A 13,935-nucleotide genomic window follows, 5' to 3' on the forward strand; every position below is an offset into this window, starting at 1 on the left:
ATACATTGGCCTATTACTTACCTATCAGGGGTTACTTCCTTTCAAAACTCACTATTCAAAATTATTTATTTTTCATCACACTTGCTCGTAAACAGTGTCATACCATGCAGGCTACCTTGGTTGCAACCCCCCAAATAAAACCCTCAACCTTAATGTGCTTGTCATGAAACCCGTGGTCGGTAAATGATTCATTTCGCGTACTGATGTTCTTGTCATGAAGCCCAAGGTCGGTAAATGAGTCAATGTGCGTACTTGTACTGCTGCGCCGTGCCCGTGCGCGTGCGCGCGCTCCTGCAGCCGGACTACTACATGGACCACATGCACACGCACGTTGCGGCGCATGCTGAGGGAGGTAGAGGGCGGCGCTGCCAAGAGCACAGCTGCCAAGATTTGGAACAATTAAAGTTTTGAAAACATTGGTACGGGCGGTACTAGAATTACTATTAGAAGCCCGAAGTCAAAGACAGGGCTTTAATGAGTCGATGTTCGTAATTCTAGTACCGCCCGTGCGACATACAATGTTTTTCATCACATTTGCAAGTAAAATTTTATATTTGTAAAGAAAAAATATAATTCTTCCAAATATTGGCGATACCTTAGGCTGTGCTCTTGGCAGCGCCGCCCTCTACCTCCCCCTCCCTCGGCATGCGCCGCAATGTGCGTGTGCATGTGGTCCATGTAGTCCTGCAGCAGCGCGCGCAGCACCATCAGTACGGGCACCGACTCATTTACCGACCTTGGGCTTCATGATAAGACAATGTGTACGCGCAATGACTCATTTACCGACCACGGGTTTCATGACAAGCACATTAAGGTCGAGGGTTTTATTTGGGGGGTTGCAACCAAGGTAGCCTGCATGTTACGACACTGTTTACGAGCAAGTGTGATGAAAAAATGTTTCTGTGTTTAAAAACAACTACTTATATTTTTAATCTTGTCTTATATTATACCAACAATAAAACTACTTTTAATTACAATTTTTCAAACACCCCAAAAAAACAGTCCCCTGACATGTCCCTGACCCAGAATTTGATAAGTATCAGATAATATTAGCCATGTGTTACAATTTAGCAAGATTTCTCTATTGAACTTAAAAAGATGATTACAACTTTGATGTTAATAAACATCGACATACTTATGTATAGACTGCATGTTTCTTACATCAAAACGGCGCACAAAATTTGATCACAGTGCGGATTTGTGAACCTTTTACTATAGTTTCTCGAAGTCCGTGACAGGGGTTGTCTCAAAATAATATTGATAATTGTTGCGCCGCGCGTTTTGTTCCAAACAGCCAGTCTAGTGCCGTAAGGATACAATGTCAATGATCATAAAGTAGTGTTTCAATTAATATGCATATCATTTTAATAATATTTTTAATTAAACATTGTCCCAAGAGTACAAAAACAGTACCCTGTTGCCTGATTATGATTAATATAAAAATACCTAATTGATAAGATTGAAATTTGTGCATTCATTTATATAGTCTACACAACACAGTAGTTATGGTGCAATAGTAGATTGATAACCAAGGGTGGAAAGTGACCCATTTAACCCGAGATATTTCTGGCGCGGCGCTCTAACAAAGTGAGAGCGCCAATAGTTCGAGGGGAAATGGGTAATTTCACCCGAGACACTACTTTTCATTTCGACTGTAAGGAAAGTAAAATACTACAAAAAAAAATGAGAATAATAATAAATTGAATTTACTTATATCCAACCTCCAACGGTTTACGGGACCTTTTCGACTGGCCACTTGCCACGGAAGACTATAAAAAAAATCGAGTTGGTCACAACCAAGGAGCTTATATACAAAAGTGGAGGTTGAACGCCGAACAAAGAAGTTTAACCTTTATTACTTATTTATATATTCCATCTCTTTCTTACACATTTCACGAATGACATCCATCTCTTTCTTAACCTAACTAAAGAAAGACATGGAATATATTTGTGACGTAATAAAGATCAAATTTCTTGTTTTAAACGGATGCGGATGTTCGGCGTCCAACATCCACTGTTGTATATAAGCTACTTGGCCACGTAACTTAATTATCTTTGACGCCGTGGCTAATCGAAAAATTAAAAAAAAAACTTTTCACCCTAGAGATAAAAACGCAATTTTCCACCCGGCTATCTACCCATGAAAATAAAACTTTCCGAACAGGAGAGATGAAAAACCATTTTTACTGTTCAATTCATCATACATAATTTTAAGAGAAAGTTTGTAGGGGACTGTTCAAATTTTCCAATGAGTAGAAAAATATCCAAGTGGGTCATCCAATGGGGGGTGGGTTCTAGAACATTTTGTTTTAGGTCAGAAATTAAACAGTTTAATATTTGTATGAGTGAGAATAATTTAATATCTGGTAGGATATGATTTAATTTGTAGCATTTTGAAAAGTAGTGTTTCTTTGTTATCTTTTACATTAATATTAGATAATAATTATAGCTTACTATAATAATTAATTACAATACAAGTATGCTTTAAGTGGTATTGTTCAGCTTCCCACATTATTTTGCAATATTCATCCTTAGTATTCATTGAGTGTGTACTGATCTAACAAATGACCTGCTTTAGGATCATGTTTTTAGATTCTGCTATATATACATATATAAAAACATGTAATTTCGTTTTAATATATATTTTATTAGCTATAGCTCATGTTCATTTATGAACTCACATAGAGCTTTGGGTTCAGAACTGTAAGTTCTTGGAAATTGAAACACGGCGTTCATTTTTAGATTACGCTGCAAACTCTGCAGAGTCTACAACCTGGGCAGCAGGGTCATTTGTTGTTAAAGACTGAGAATGGTCAATACCAGTTGCTGAGAGTGGGCCCCGCGCCCGCGGCCGGCACTCTTACGGCCCCGCAGACTCAAACCATCCGGCTATCGACCGTGCCGGCAGTAAGTAGGCACAGCAATTCTGCAATTCACCTTCTACTTTGAAATTGGACAAGCGCTTACACTCAATCACTTGCAAAGGCCAATTTTTAAACATATTTATGCACTATATCCGTTTGTCCAATTTTAACTCATTGTCAGTGCATGTGCAAACTTGGTGAAGGTGCATGTTCTGAGGTAATTAACAAGGTAAGCTAATGGAATTACAGCTAATGTCATCCGTCATGTAATTATGATCTGTTCATTGTAGGTAATTTTCATAATCTGAAATGTCTTTTCAATATCATGTTTAATTTCTATATGAAACATGTAACTCCAGTTATATCCTACTATACTTAGCTTGAGATTGTATGACGCTTAAACAAAAGGTTGATTTGAAACCAATGAGCATGGCCGATTGCGATCTTTGTGATGGAACTCACAATAGTCATTGATTACAGCATCCTGGTGTGCAAACGGTATCAACAAGTGTTGCGGCTCCACCTCAAATGCAGGCGCAGATACCCTCGGGTCCGGCACCAGCGCCTATGGTAGCGGCTTCCGTGGCCTCGGTCGCGCCGCCTCCGCAGGCACCGACTGTTACCACCCAGGTAAATATAAATCGTACACAATCAATATAAAAAGTAAAATTATCGAAAAAAGATATAACATACATATTTAATGGTTTCAATGTACTTGCATTCATCATTTTTTTTTCTCTTAAACAGATTTTTTATTAAACACAAACTAGATATGTTATGATCCACAAAGACAGTCTGGTTATGGCCCACGTAATATTAAAAGATTTTGATGTCAAGCTGACAGACGGAATTGTACAGTCGAGTTCATAAACTTCTGAGCAAAAATTTGATCAAAAATATCTGAACAAGCTTCTATGCCGTTAACAATACAGTCGTGTTCAGATGTTTTTGATCAAAGTTTTGCTCACAAGTGTATGAACTCGAATGTACTATGGCCGGAGGTTGATCAGCCGTGATATTGCTCTGGCTGCAATTCTCGTGTAATTTCTGAAATAATTTACGGTGCACTTGCTAGTTGTCTCTAAAGCCGCCTTTTATCCTTAGCCGCGTTTATGGCGGCATGTTTTTTTGTTCCTACAGTGCTTTCATTCTAGCATGGTGCGGGTGACACTTGATGCACGTTTCGTTTTACTCATAAAAGTTGCTGCGGTCTAAATATATGGAAGTATATTTCAGTTGCATTCTGAATATGATTGGCGTAAAATATTTGAACATAAAGAACTATGTTATACGAAATAAATTTAAGCTATCAGATTTTTATAATCAATTAATTCAGTTCATAGCACAATTAAGTAAAGAAACGTAATTCGTAATAACGTTTAGTGATGGGAACTAATGGATCTTTAGTTATATCGGTACTTATTAATTGGTAAGTAACGAATATTCTTGCAAACTCCGTTAGCCTTAAGTGACAAATAATATTCCAACCTAGAATTTCACTAATATTCTATTATGATGACATTAATAATGATTAAGATTTTAAATTATTAGTTTTCTCGACTCAAACTTCGACACTTTGACTCTCTAGTCTTGTGATATTGACAGCTGTCACCCGCACCATGCTACAATGAAAGTACTGTAGGATACCAGGTTTTAAATATCACATTTCCTAAATCTCTAGTCTGCTGCCAGTGGACGGCTAAATTAAATACTCAAAAGTAATATTTTAGAAAGCTACACCCTAAGCATTAATTTGTAGAACAATCCGTCAAGTTATTTTTCATAGATTTATTTTGTGTGCTCTAATTATTTTTTAATTATTATCACAACCTTTAGAGTGCTTAATTGAACTATTAATTGTCTACAGAAACCTTCTGATAACACCAAAGAGAAATGCAGAAATTTTTTGGCGAATCTTTTGGACCTATCTAGCAAAGAGCCTAAGTCCGTTGAACGAAATGTAAGGAATCTTATTCAAGAGCTTATTGATGCACAAGTTGAGCCAGAAGAATTTTGCGATCGGCTTGAACGGCTACTAAACGCTAGTCCACAGCCATGTCTAATTGGATTCTTAAAGGTTAGTAAAGATCATTTTAGTTAATAGTATTAACAAAAGAAGTGGTTTATTCTTTGAACTGTTTTAAGAGTAATTGTGACTCGAATAACACAATTAATTCTGACTTATATTTACTTTTTTTTCTTAATTTTATTCAGAAAAGTCTGCCACTACTGCGGCAATCCTTAGTCACAAAGGAGCTGGTTATTGAAGGAATCAACCCGCCGGCGCCCCATGTGGCGTTTTCGACGATAGTAGCGCCATCGCAGCAATCCATTATGGCTACATCCAATGTCCAAATGGTAATATTATTTTGCACACATACTAACAAAGCTTCCTAATAACTGAAAGACAGAGCAGGTGGGGGTACAGATTCTGGGATATGAAACTTGGATAAAGTCTGTGATTATTTTTGGGTTTCGACTAATCATTAATCAACATTTGTTTTTCAAATTCCGAGTATACTTAGTTTATGTGTAGTCCGCACTGGTCACGAAGTCACTAATTGCTTTCTTTTATGTATTTTACGTATGTCTGTCGTGCTAGGGTGCAAAAGTTCGCCAACCGTTACTCTGCTATTAGTGGCTTCTTTGCACTCAGTTATTATGCAATTTTACTTTTAATGACTTGACGCCCATGACTTGTGGTATACTATTTCAACTTAAGAATCTGTTTTTGTGCATAGTCGGATGAAGACTACAATGCCTTCGTCCCATCTCGGCCGACTCCGACGTTCCCATTAGCATGCACTTACATCTATGACTTATCGCCTGCGAAAGCCATACCTGTAAATGCAGAGTGTCAGGTGCGTCTTATTGAACGTTGTCAATTAAGCTTGACTCGTGATTAGTAATCTCACAATTTCCAAACAAAGTTTGTGCTCTTACACTCTAGATTCATACTTACTACTAAAAACGTACTTTTTAATTTAGGCTTTGAATTTGTGTTGGCGTACTGTGCTGAAATTATTTTTTTACTAGTAAGCAAAAAATCTGAATATCTTACGAATCGGCCACAAATGCACGTTTTCATAACAATCATAATTTATCAAATATGAATAGTTACTACTAATAATATTCCAAATTCTATAAGTCGTTAAAGGTATTCGTTAGCTCAGCGATTCTGCGCCTGAGCGTGTAAGCGCATAAACCATAAGCATGAGCGAGACTGGCTCTTAGGTTACTTTTGTTGTACCCTTTTTTTCGCTTAAATACCAACCCTTAATTTCTCTGTACAGTCAAGGGCAAAGATATCGACACGGCCAAAGTTACAAAAATATGTATACACGACTTTATGCTCTTAACATTAAGGCTGTGTATACATATTTTTGCAACTTTGGGTGCGTCGATATCTTTGCTCTTGACTGTACAGTCACGTGTAAAAATATGAACTTATTCAAAATTTCAAAAATAAGTACCACACTTATTGCGACGTAATAAGGCCGTAGCAACATATTTTTGAGTGGTTCGAATATATACTTATTTTTGCACTTGACTTTTATTTCAATTTTTAAGTATTCGCCAAGATTTAGAGTCAACAGCTGGGTCAGTAGTAGGAGTTCACTCAGACTTGGAAATCCTCACGACGTCGTTAGTAAAATTGTCAGTTTTGTTGAGAAAACAATTATGTTTAACGAAAATTCCGACAAACATACATTATGTATGACTTGCGAAAATTATGCCACTAGATACGGATTTATAGATCTATACTTCAAGGAAAGAGAAAACCGTTACGGTCATTTCGTTGTCCGTCCGTCTATCAGTCTGTATGTGAGGTTTTGACACTCAGGTCAGGTCGTAAGTAGGTAAGCCAAAACCAAGCAAGGCTCTACATCACAGCACCACAAGTATAGGTAAAGAACAAAATCCAAAATATTGTAGTTTAGGTATATTTTCGGCTTGATTGACTTTTTATGATTTTTACTGCAAAGGTTGTCTTTCAGTCAAAGTAATCTTTTTGTTGAGTGCTTTTATAGATGATGAAGTTTATTAGTGTAACACTTGGGCAAAAAACTCGAATACATAACGTTTTCCCAAGACCTAGATAGAGCGATTGTTTGCTCCGAATGTCGGAATACTCCCACGTTTCAACTGTCATAGAAATTTTTACCGAGATCCCAGAAACAAAATATACTAAAAAATATATAATATACTAGCTTTTGCCCGCGGCTTCGCTCGCGTTAAATTTGGGGTAACATTAACATACATTTACTTTCTGCGATCCTTTTTTTCGTGTTTTGATTGATTTTTTGGAGGATTACATGGAAATATAGTTACAGTAAGACGTTGGTGCACATTTTGGAATTCAAAAATCAATCTTCATACGTAATTTCAGCTCTTATCTCACCAAAATGGATAGTCAGCTTCAAACTCTAAATGAAATAGACGAAACGGAGATTGCGCGATCTTTGCGTTGTGACATACAGCATCTCAAAAATCATATTCCTTTTGTCGATAAGTCTTTAACGGTAATGTCGCAAAATATCAGAAGCATCTATAGTAATTTTGATGACTTACTCATTACTCTCTTGCAACTTGATTTTAATGTCGATATCTTGGTACTCACTGAGTGCCGCTTAAACCCCTCTAAACCTATCCCACGACTTGATAATTATATCGCATTATCTACTGTAAATAATCTTAACCAGAATGATGGTGTAGTAGTTTACGTTAAAAATCATCTGAGAGCAGAATTAGGAGAAATAAAGCTAGTAAATGCATCTTGTTTACAAATTAAAATCCAAAATTCTATAATACTAGGTATATATAGATCGCCTTCAAATAACAATGCATCCAACTTTATAAATTCTTTAAGCTCATATCTCGAAACTGTCAAATCTTACAATAATATTGTTATAACTGGAGATATTAACATTAACTTGATCCCCAGAGAGCAGGAGCAATTATTATAATGTACAAACAGACTAACGTACCTTAATATGTTATCTACTTACAGTATAGTACCCGGTCACATACTACCCACTAGAGAAAAAAACTGTTTGGACCATTTCATGATAAAAATTGACACCAGAAAAACTTCGGCCCACATTGCTATTGTAAACACCTCAATAACGGATCATGACACAATACTTTTGGCACTTACGAATATAATTGAAAAAACCTCTAGTTCAAAAACTATGGATAAAATAGATTATGAAAAAGCTGTTACTACTTTATTGGAAAAAAATGTTGAAATTCTTCTGTTCTCCGATGATCCCAACTTCATTGTCCAACAACTTACTCAGAAACTTATAGAATCACTTGAGGAAAATAAAACAACGAAAACTTTACCAAAAAGTCTGCGAGTCATAAAACCTTGGATTACCCCTGGCATTTTGCGATGCATTAATAACCGAAACAAGATGCAACTCAAATTACGCTCTGATCCACAAAATGAGATTCTCTGTATCACTTATAAAAGATATCGTAATTTTTGTAATGGACTCATAAAAAAACTTAAACGTAAATACGAGAGTGGAAAACTAGCTGCCTCTAATAAAAATACAAAGAAACTTTGGAAAACGATAAAAAGTATAACACATTATAAAGCTACGAAAACCCAAAATCTTGAGCTACTAAACTCTAAATCTACTTACAGTGAATCTGTTGACCATGTTAACGAGTTTTTTGCCACTATTGGAAAAAAACTGGCAGATGAAATAGCAGGGCAAGACGTTACAACAGTAAACTTGGCACAACCACGTAGCTCAAATCCTACCTCTTTCGTTTTATTAGATACAGACCCGCAGGAGGTAAGCAATGTTCTCATGGGCTTAAAGTCTGACAGCGCCCCTGGCTGGGATAACGTTCCCATTAAGTTTCTTAAACTTGCTAAAACTGTGGTTGTCCCAGTGATCTCTCATTTGTCTAATTTATGTTTTTCTAAGGGAGTCTTTCCTTCACTTCTTAAGCAATCTATTGTCACTCCAGTCTACAAGAGTGGGCAGAAAGATGATGCCAATAACTACAGACCTATTTCTGTCTTGCCAGCCATTTCCAAAATTATTGAGAAGCTACTTAACTCTCGGTTAATGGCTTATTTTAATAAATTCAACATCCTTTCTGAGTCACAATATGGTTTCCGTCAGGGTAGATCTACAGAAGACGCAGTGCTATCACTAACTTCTTTAATTACTGAACACGTAGACCAAGGTCACAAATGTCTAGCTGTCTTCCTGGACCTAAAAAAAGCCTTTGACACCGTTTCTCACTCCATTCTTGTACAAAAATTGGAACAAACAGGCATTAGAGGCAGACCACTAGATTTACTAAAGGATTACCTAAAAGGTCGAACGCAAAAAGTAAAAATCGGCAGCCACATTAGTAGTGCCGCAGATATCTCATTCGGAGTACCACAGGGAAGTGTATTAGGACCTACTTTATTTCTGGCTTACATAAATGGCTTAACGAACATAAACATAAAGTGTGGAAATGTATTTTCATATGCAGATGATACTGTCATAGTATTTCACGGTGGGACTTGGGAGACTGTCTTTAGCAACACTGACGTGGAGCTTCAGAAGGTATCCTACTGGCTTAAATCCAACTTTCTTACCTTGAATACAGCAAAAACTAGTTTCATCTGTTTTACTAAATATCTAAGTTCGCAACCAGGTAGTGATATGGTACTTAAAATTCATGACTGTAACCTAAAAGACACCAAACTATGTTCTTGTACAAAACTAGATAGGGTTGCCTCTATGAAGTACCTCGGAGTTATGCTCGACCGACGCCTCTCTTGGCATACTCATATTGAATATATCAATACTCGTATTAGAAAGCTTATTTGGATCTTTAAAACATTACGACATATTGCTACTAAAACTCTATTAAAACAAATTTACACCACTTTGGCTCAGTCTATCATGTCTTACTGCATTCCTCTGTGGGGAGGTGCTGCTAAGACGAAGTTTTTGGATGTGGAAAGAGGGCAAAGAAGTTTGATAAAAGTGATGTACTCCAAGCCGTATAAATACCCTACGAAACAACTCTATGAAGACTGCGATCTACTTTCAATGAGAAAACTCTATATTCTACTCACTATTATGAAGTTACATAAGTCATTAAACTTTAATCCATCCCTTTTGATTCGAAGAAGAATTGGTAACGTTGCCCCCGTTCCTTCTTGCAAATCGTTGTTTGCAAAAAGACAATTCAGGGCTCAAGCCGCCCACTTGTATAATAAAATTCAAAAAATAATAAATATCTATCCAATGCAGTCATTTAAGTGCAATGATGCCTTGAGAGTTTGGCTTAAAACTATCAGCTATGAACAAGCGGAAGCATTGCTCACATATTATAAATAAAACTTAACGGCACATATGCACACACACACACACACACACACACACACACACACACACACACACACACACACACACACACACACACACTGTTTGATATTAATTAGTTTAAAGATTGTTGTTTTTGTTTGTCTTTCCCCTTTCTTTTTCTTGGTATAATTTGTTTTGTTATACTTAATAATGAAATTGTTATGGAGGAGCGGGACTTCCTGTTACAGGTATATCCAATACCTACTAGGAAGCCCCAACCCTAATTTTTGTCCAATGATTTTATAACGAAATAAACATTTTTTCATTTTCATTTTTCAATTAATCATTCATAATTCGTACCAACTCTGACACCCTGTTTCACTGAAAGACGTTAAAGTACTACGCGTTTCTTTTGCCGGCGTCTTCCTACACGATATAGGATTGTATCTCGAGAAATTGTAAAGTCCCCGCGGGATATGAATTACTGTTATGATCTATTTTAATATTCTTAATTGTCGATGAGATACATATTGTAGCTTTCTATTATTGTAAGAATTTTCAAAAACTGCCCCGAAATTGAATTCACTTATTTTTATTCTGCGGAAATTTTGCATTTAAAAAAAAAAGAAGTCTGTCCATCAGGGATATTGTAGCTTTCTATTGGTAATATAATTATTTAAATCAGCTCAGTAGTTTCAGAGATTACCCCCAACAAACAAAGAAACAAACAAAGTTGATATATTTTTCTATTCCATGGGATTTTCTAAAAATCTTTCCCTAGTGCACCTCTCTATTACTTTAGGTCCATCTATGCCAATTTCAAGTCTCTAGCACCAGTAGTTTTGGCTATGCGTTGTTTGTCAGTCAGCCAGTCATGGTACTGTTCAGGTAGAGTTAGGTATAGAATTAAAAATAAATCAACCCTGAAGTTGAAAGCACTTTTTGCTATCCCTTGGGAATTTTACGTTTTCCCGGAGAAAAGTAGCGTATGCCAATCAGGGATAATGTAGCTCCCAATTGGTAAAATATCTTTTCAAATCAACCCCAATGATGAATTTACTTAAGTATTTCGATCCTGCGGGAATTTTGCATTCTTCTGTAGAAAAGCAGCCTATGTCAATCAGAGATACTGCAGATTACTATTAGCGAAAGAATTTATAAAATCAGCTCCGAATTTGGATTGTCTTACTTACTTCTATGTACCTATCCTGCGGGAATTTTGCATTTTCCCAAACAAGAGTAATCTATACCAATCAGCAATAGTGTAGCTTTATATTAGTGGAAGAATTTTTAAAATCAGCTCTGAAGTTGAATTCAGTTTTTTCTATCCCATGGGAATTTTGGATTTTCCGAAAAAAAAGTGGCCTATGTCAATCGAGGATAGTCATATTATATCATATGAAAGATTTTTTAAAAGCAGTGCCAAAGTTGAGTTTACTTATTTCTATCCCGCGGGAATTTTTCATTTTCCCGGAAAAACGTATCCTATGTCAATCAGGAATACTGTAGCTTACTTTTGTTGAAAGAACTTTTAAAATCAGACCCGAAGTTGAATTCACTTATTTCTATCCCGCGGGAATTTTGCATTTTCCCGAAGAAGAGTAGTCTATACTAATGAGGAATAGTGTAGCTTTCTATTGATGAAAGAATTTTTAAAATCATCCCCGAAGTTGCACTCAGTTTTTTCTATCCCGCGGGAATTTTGCATTATCCCGGATAAAAAGTAATCTATGTCAATCAAAGATAGTATAGCTTACTAACGGTGAAAGATTTTTTTAAATCGGCTCAATAGTTTCAGAGATTCGACTACAAACAAAAAAGCGAAAAAAGTTTAGATATTTCCCTATCCCGTGGGAATTTCGAAAAATCCTTTCTTAGTGCGCGTCTACATCTATTAAGGAACATATATTCCAAATTTGAAGTTTCTAGCCCCAGTGGTTTGGGCTGTGCGTTGATCTATAAGTCAGTCAGTCAGTCAGTTTCTTCTTTTATATATATAGATAAGAGTTACTTATCTATAGGTATTGGATTAGGTACGGAACCATGATTGATATGTGAGTCCTACTGGCGCTTGGCCGTTTACTTCAAAAAGTATAAATTAGTAGATAACTACTTATCAATATTATCCGTCATTTATAACTGGTATCGTATAAATATAAGGTATATATATAAGGGCTTAAACAATTAAATCATTACCTTTTCGATGAAAACTGACATGCAATTAGCAGCATTATCTTAGTAGCTATTATTATTGGACATGTTTTGATGCTGAGTTAATAACTGGTCCCTAATAGGGTCTGCCTAATGCCAAGCTAGCTGATCGTACAGACCGTTGTAACAACTCGATCTGTCACGTCGTGTTGCTTAGGTCAACTTGTTTGCTATTGTTTATCAAGTTATTGTTTTGTGGAGTGTTGAAAAGGTTACTTACAGAAGTATATCATGCGAAAGACTATGGGATCCTACTTGAATGTATGTATCAAAACACCTGCCTGTGTTTTATTTTTAATTATTATCCGCCTGAATAATTTTCAATTTATTACATGTTGTTCGGAATGTATTCCTGTGCTACCATAGAGTGCTGTCTGTCCCATAAAGTACCTATTTATTTACCCTTAATGTTTGATGTCGAAATATGTTATTTAAATGTTGTATATAAAGAGAATGAAATTCATTAAGTAGCATTAATTGAATATTCTAAGCATAAATATTCCTTAATAAATAAACCCTTCCGGGCCCGACTACTATCATGCTATCATTTTTGCAATACTTATGTTTCTAAAAAACCGTGAATGTTGTTTTTGTAGTTCCATAGCCTGAGCAATGTGTTCAAAAATTGCTTAGCTTTGTCTTCTACCTAACAATGTTTCAAATAGTTTTAGGAAGTCGTACAAAAAAAAATTAAAACAGTATGCAGATAATATTATATTGATCTTAAAAACATAGTATTTAAGGATTTCGTTTATGGCAAAAATACAAACTGGGACATGGATGCACAGAAAAACCAGAAAAAGAGACCAGCACTGAGAATCGAACCCAGGTCCTCAGCAATCCGTGCTGCGTGCTTTAACCCCTACACCACTGCTGGACAGGAATCTAGACACGATTGTTTCCTATGCATACATATCTCAGGTTGCTTATTTCTACTTTGCTACTTAAGCAGCAGCACTAGCACTAGGCACTAGGATTTTAGTACATAAGGACAAGAATAGGAGTGCTAAAAAATTATGTACGTGAAACAAAAACGGCGTAAAAATTCAGCGACATAAAATGCATTTTAATCTGGGTATTCTGACATTCTGGCCCTTGAACGGCGTTTTAATGGATATATGGCTTTAATTATTCATGATCTTATGGGTCCACTATTTTATTTTTTTAGTTAGAAATCTTGCATAATCGTTGTTATTTATTACGGCTCAATGTCCACTGAACTGGCACTAGACCAATTTTTGTAGAATGATTATTTGGTATTGTCTCCTTTTCTTGTATTTGATGACGTAAATGAGATATTTATTTCGTCTCCTAAATAAACCAAACGGCATTGTAGTACTACATATTCACATATTTTGTTACCGTTTTCTCATAAATTCTCCATTCATTTTAAATGTTTTCTTTAGCTTTTATGCTTTGACAAATTACCAACAGAAGAAAAAATAAATAAGTAGGTTTTAAAAAAAAAGCAATTCGTAGGTTTCGTCATATTTTTTTTATTATACCTTATGAAGTCGGGTACTCACTATGCA

General features: G+C 36.0%; 1 protein-coding gene across 3 annotated transcripts in view; it reads left to right on the top strand.

Annotated features, from left to right (window-relative positions):
- Taf4 (TBP-associated factor 4) overlaps nt 1–13,935 on the top strand; it is a 29,134-nt gene that overhangs the window by 2,657 nt on the left and 12,542 nt on the right. For 2 of the 3 annotated variants that reach the window (XM_074093888.1, XM_074093896.1), the window contains exons 2-5: nt 2,743–2,907; nt 3,345–3,494; nt 4,732–4,941; nt 5,079–5,222. In XM_074093888.1, the coding sequence (XP_073949989.1) occupies nt 2,743–2,907; nt 3,345–3,494; nt 4,732–4,941; nt 5,079–5,222 (669 nt within the window). The remainder of the gene's footprint in view (nt 1–2,742; nt 2,908–3,344; nt 3,495–4,731; nt 4,942–5,078; nt 5,223–13,935) is intronic. The other variant, XM_074093902.1, reaches the window with a different exon arrangement.

The sequence above is a fragment of the Choristoneura fumiferana genome, chromosome Z (assembly GCF_025370935.1).
Source record: "Choristoneura fumiferana chromosome Z, NRCan_CFum_1, whole genome shotgun sequence".
NCBI classification, from domain to species: Eukaryota; Metazoa; Arthropoda; class Insecta; order Lepidoptera; family Tortricidae; genus Choristoneura; species Choristoneura fumiferana.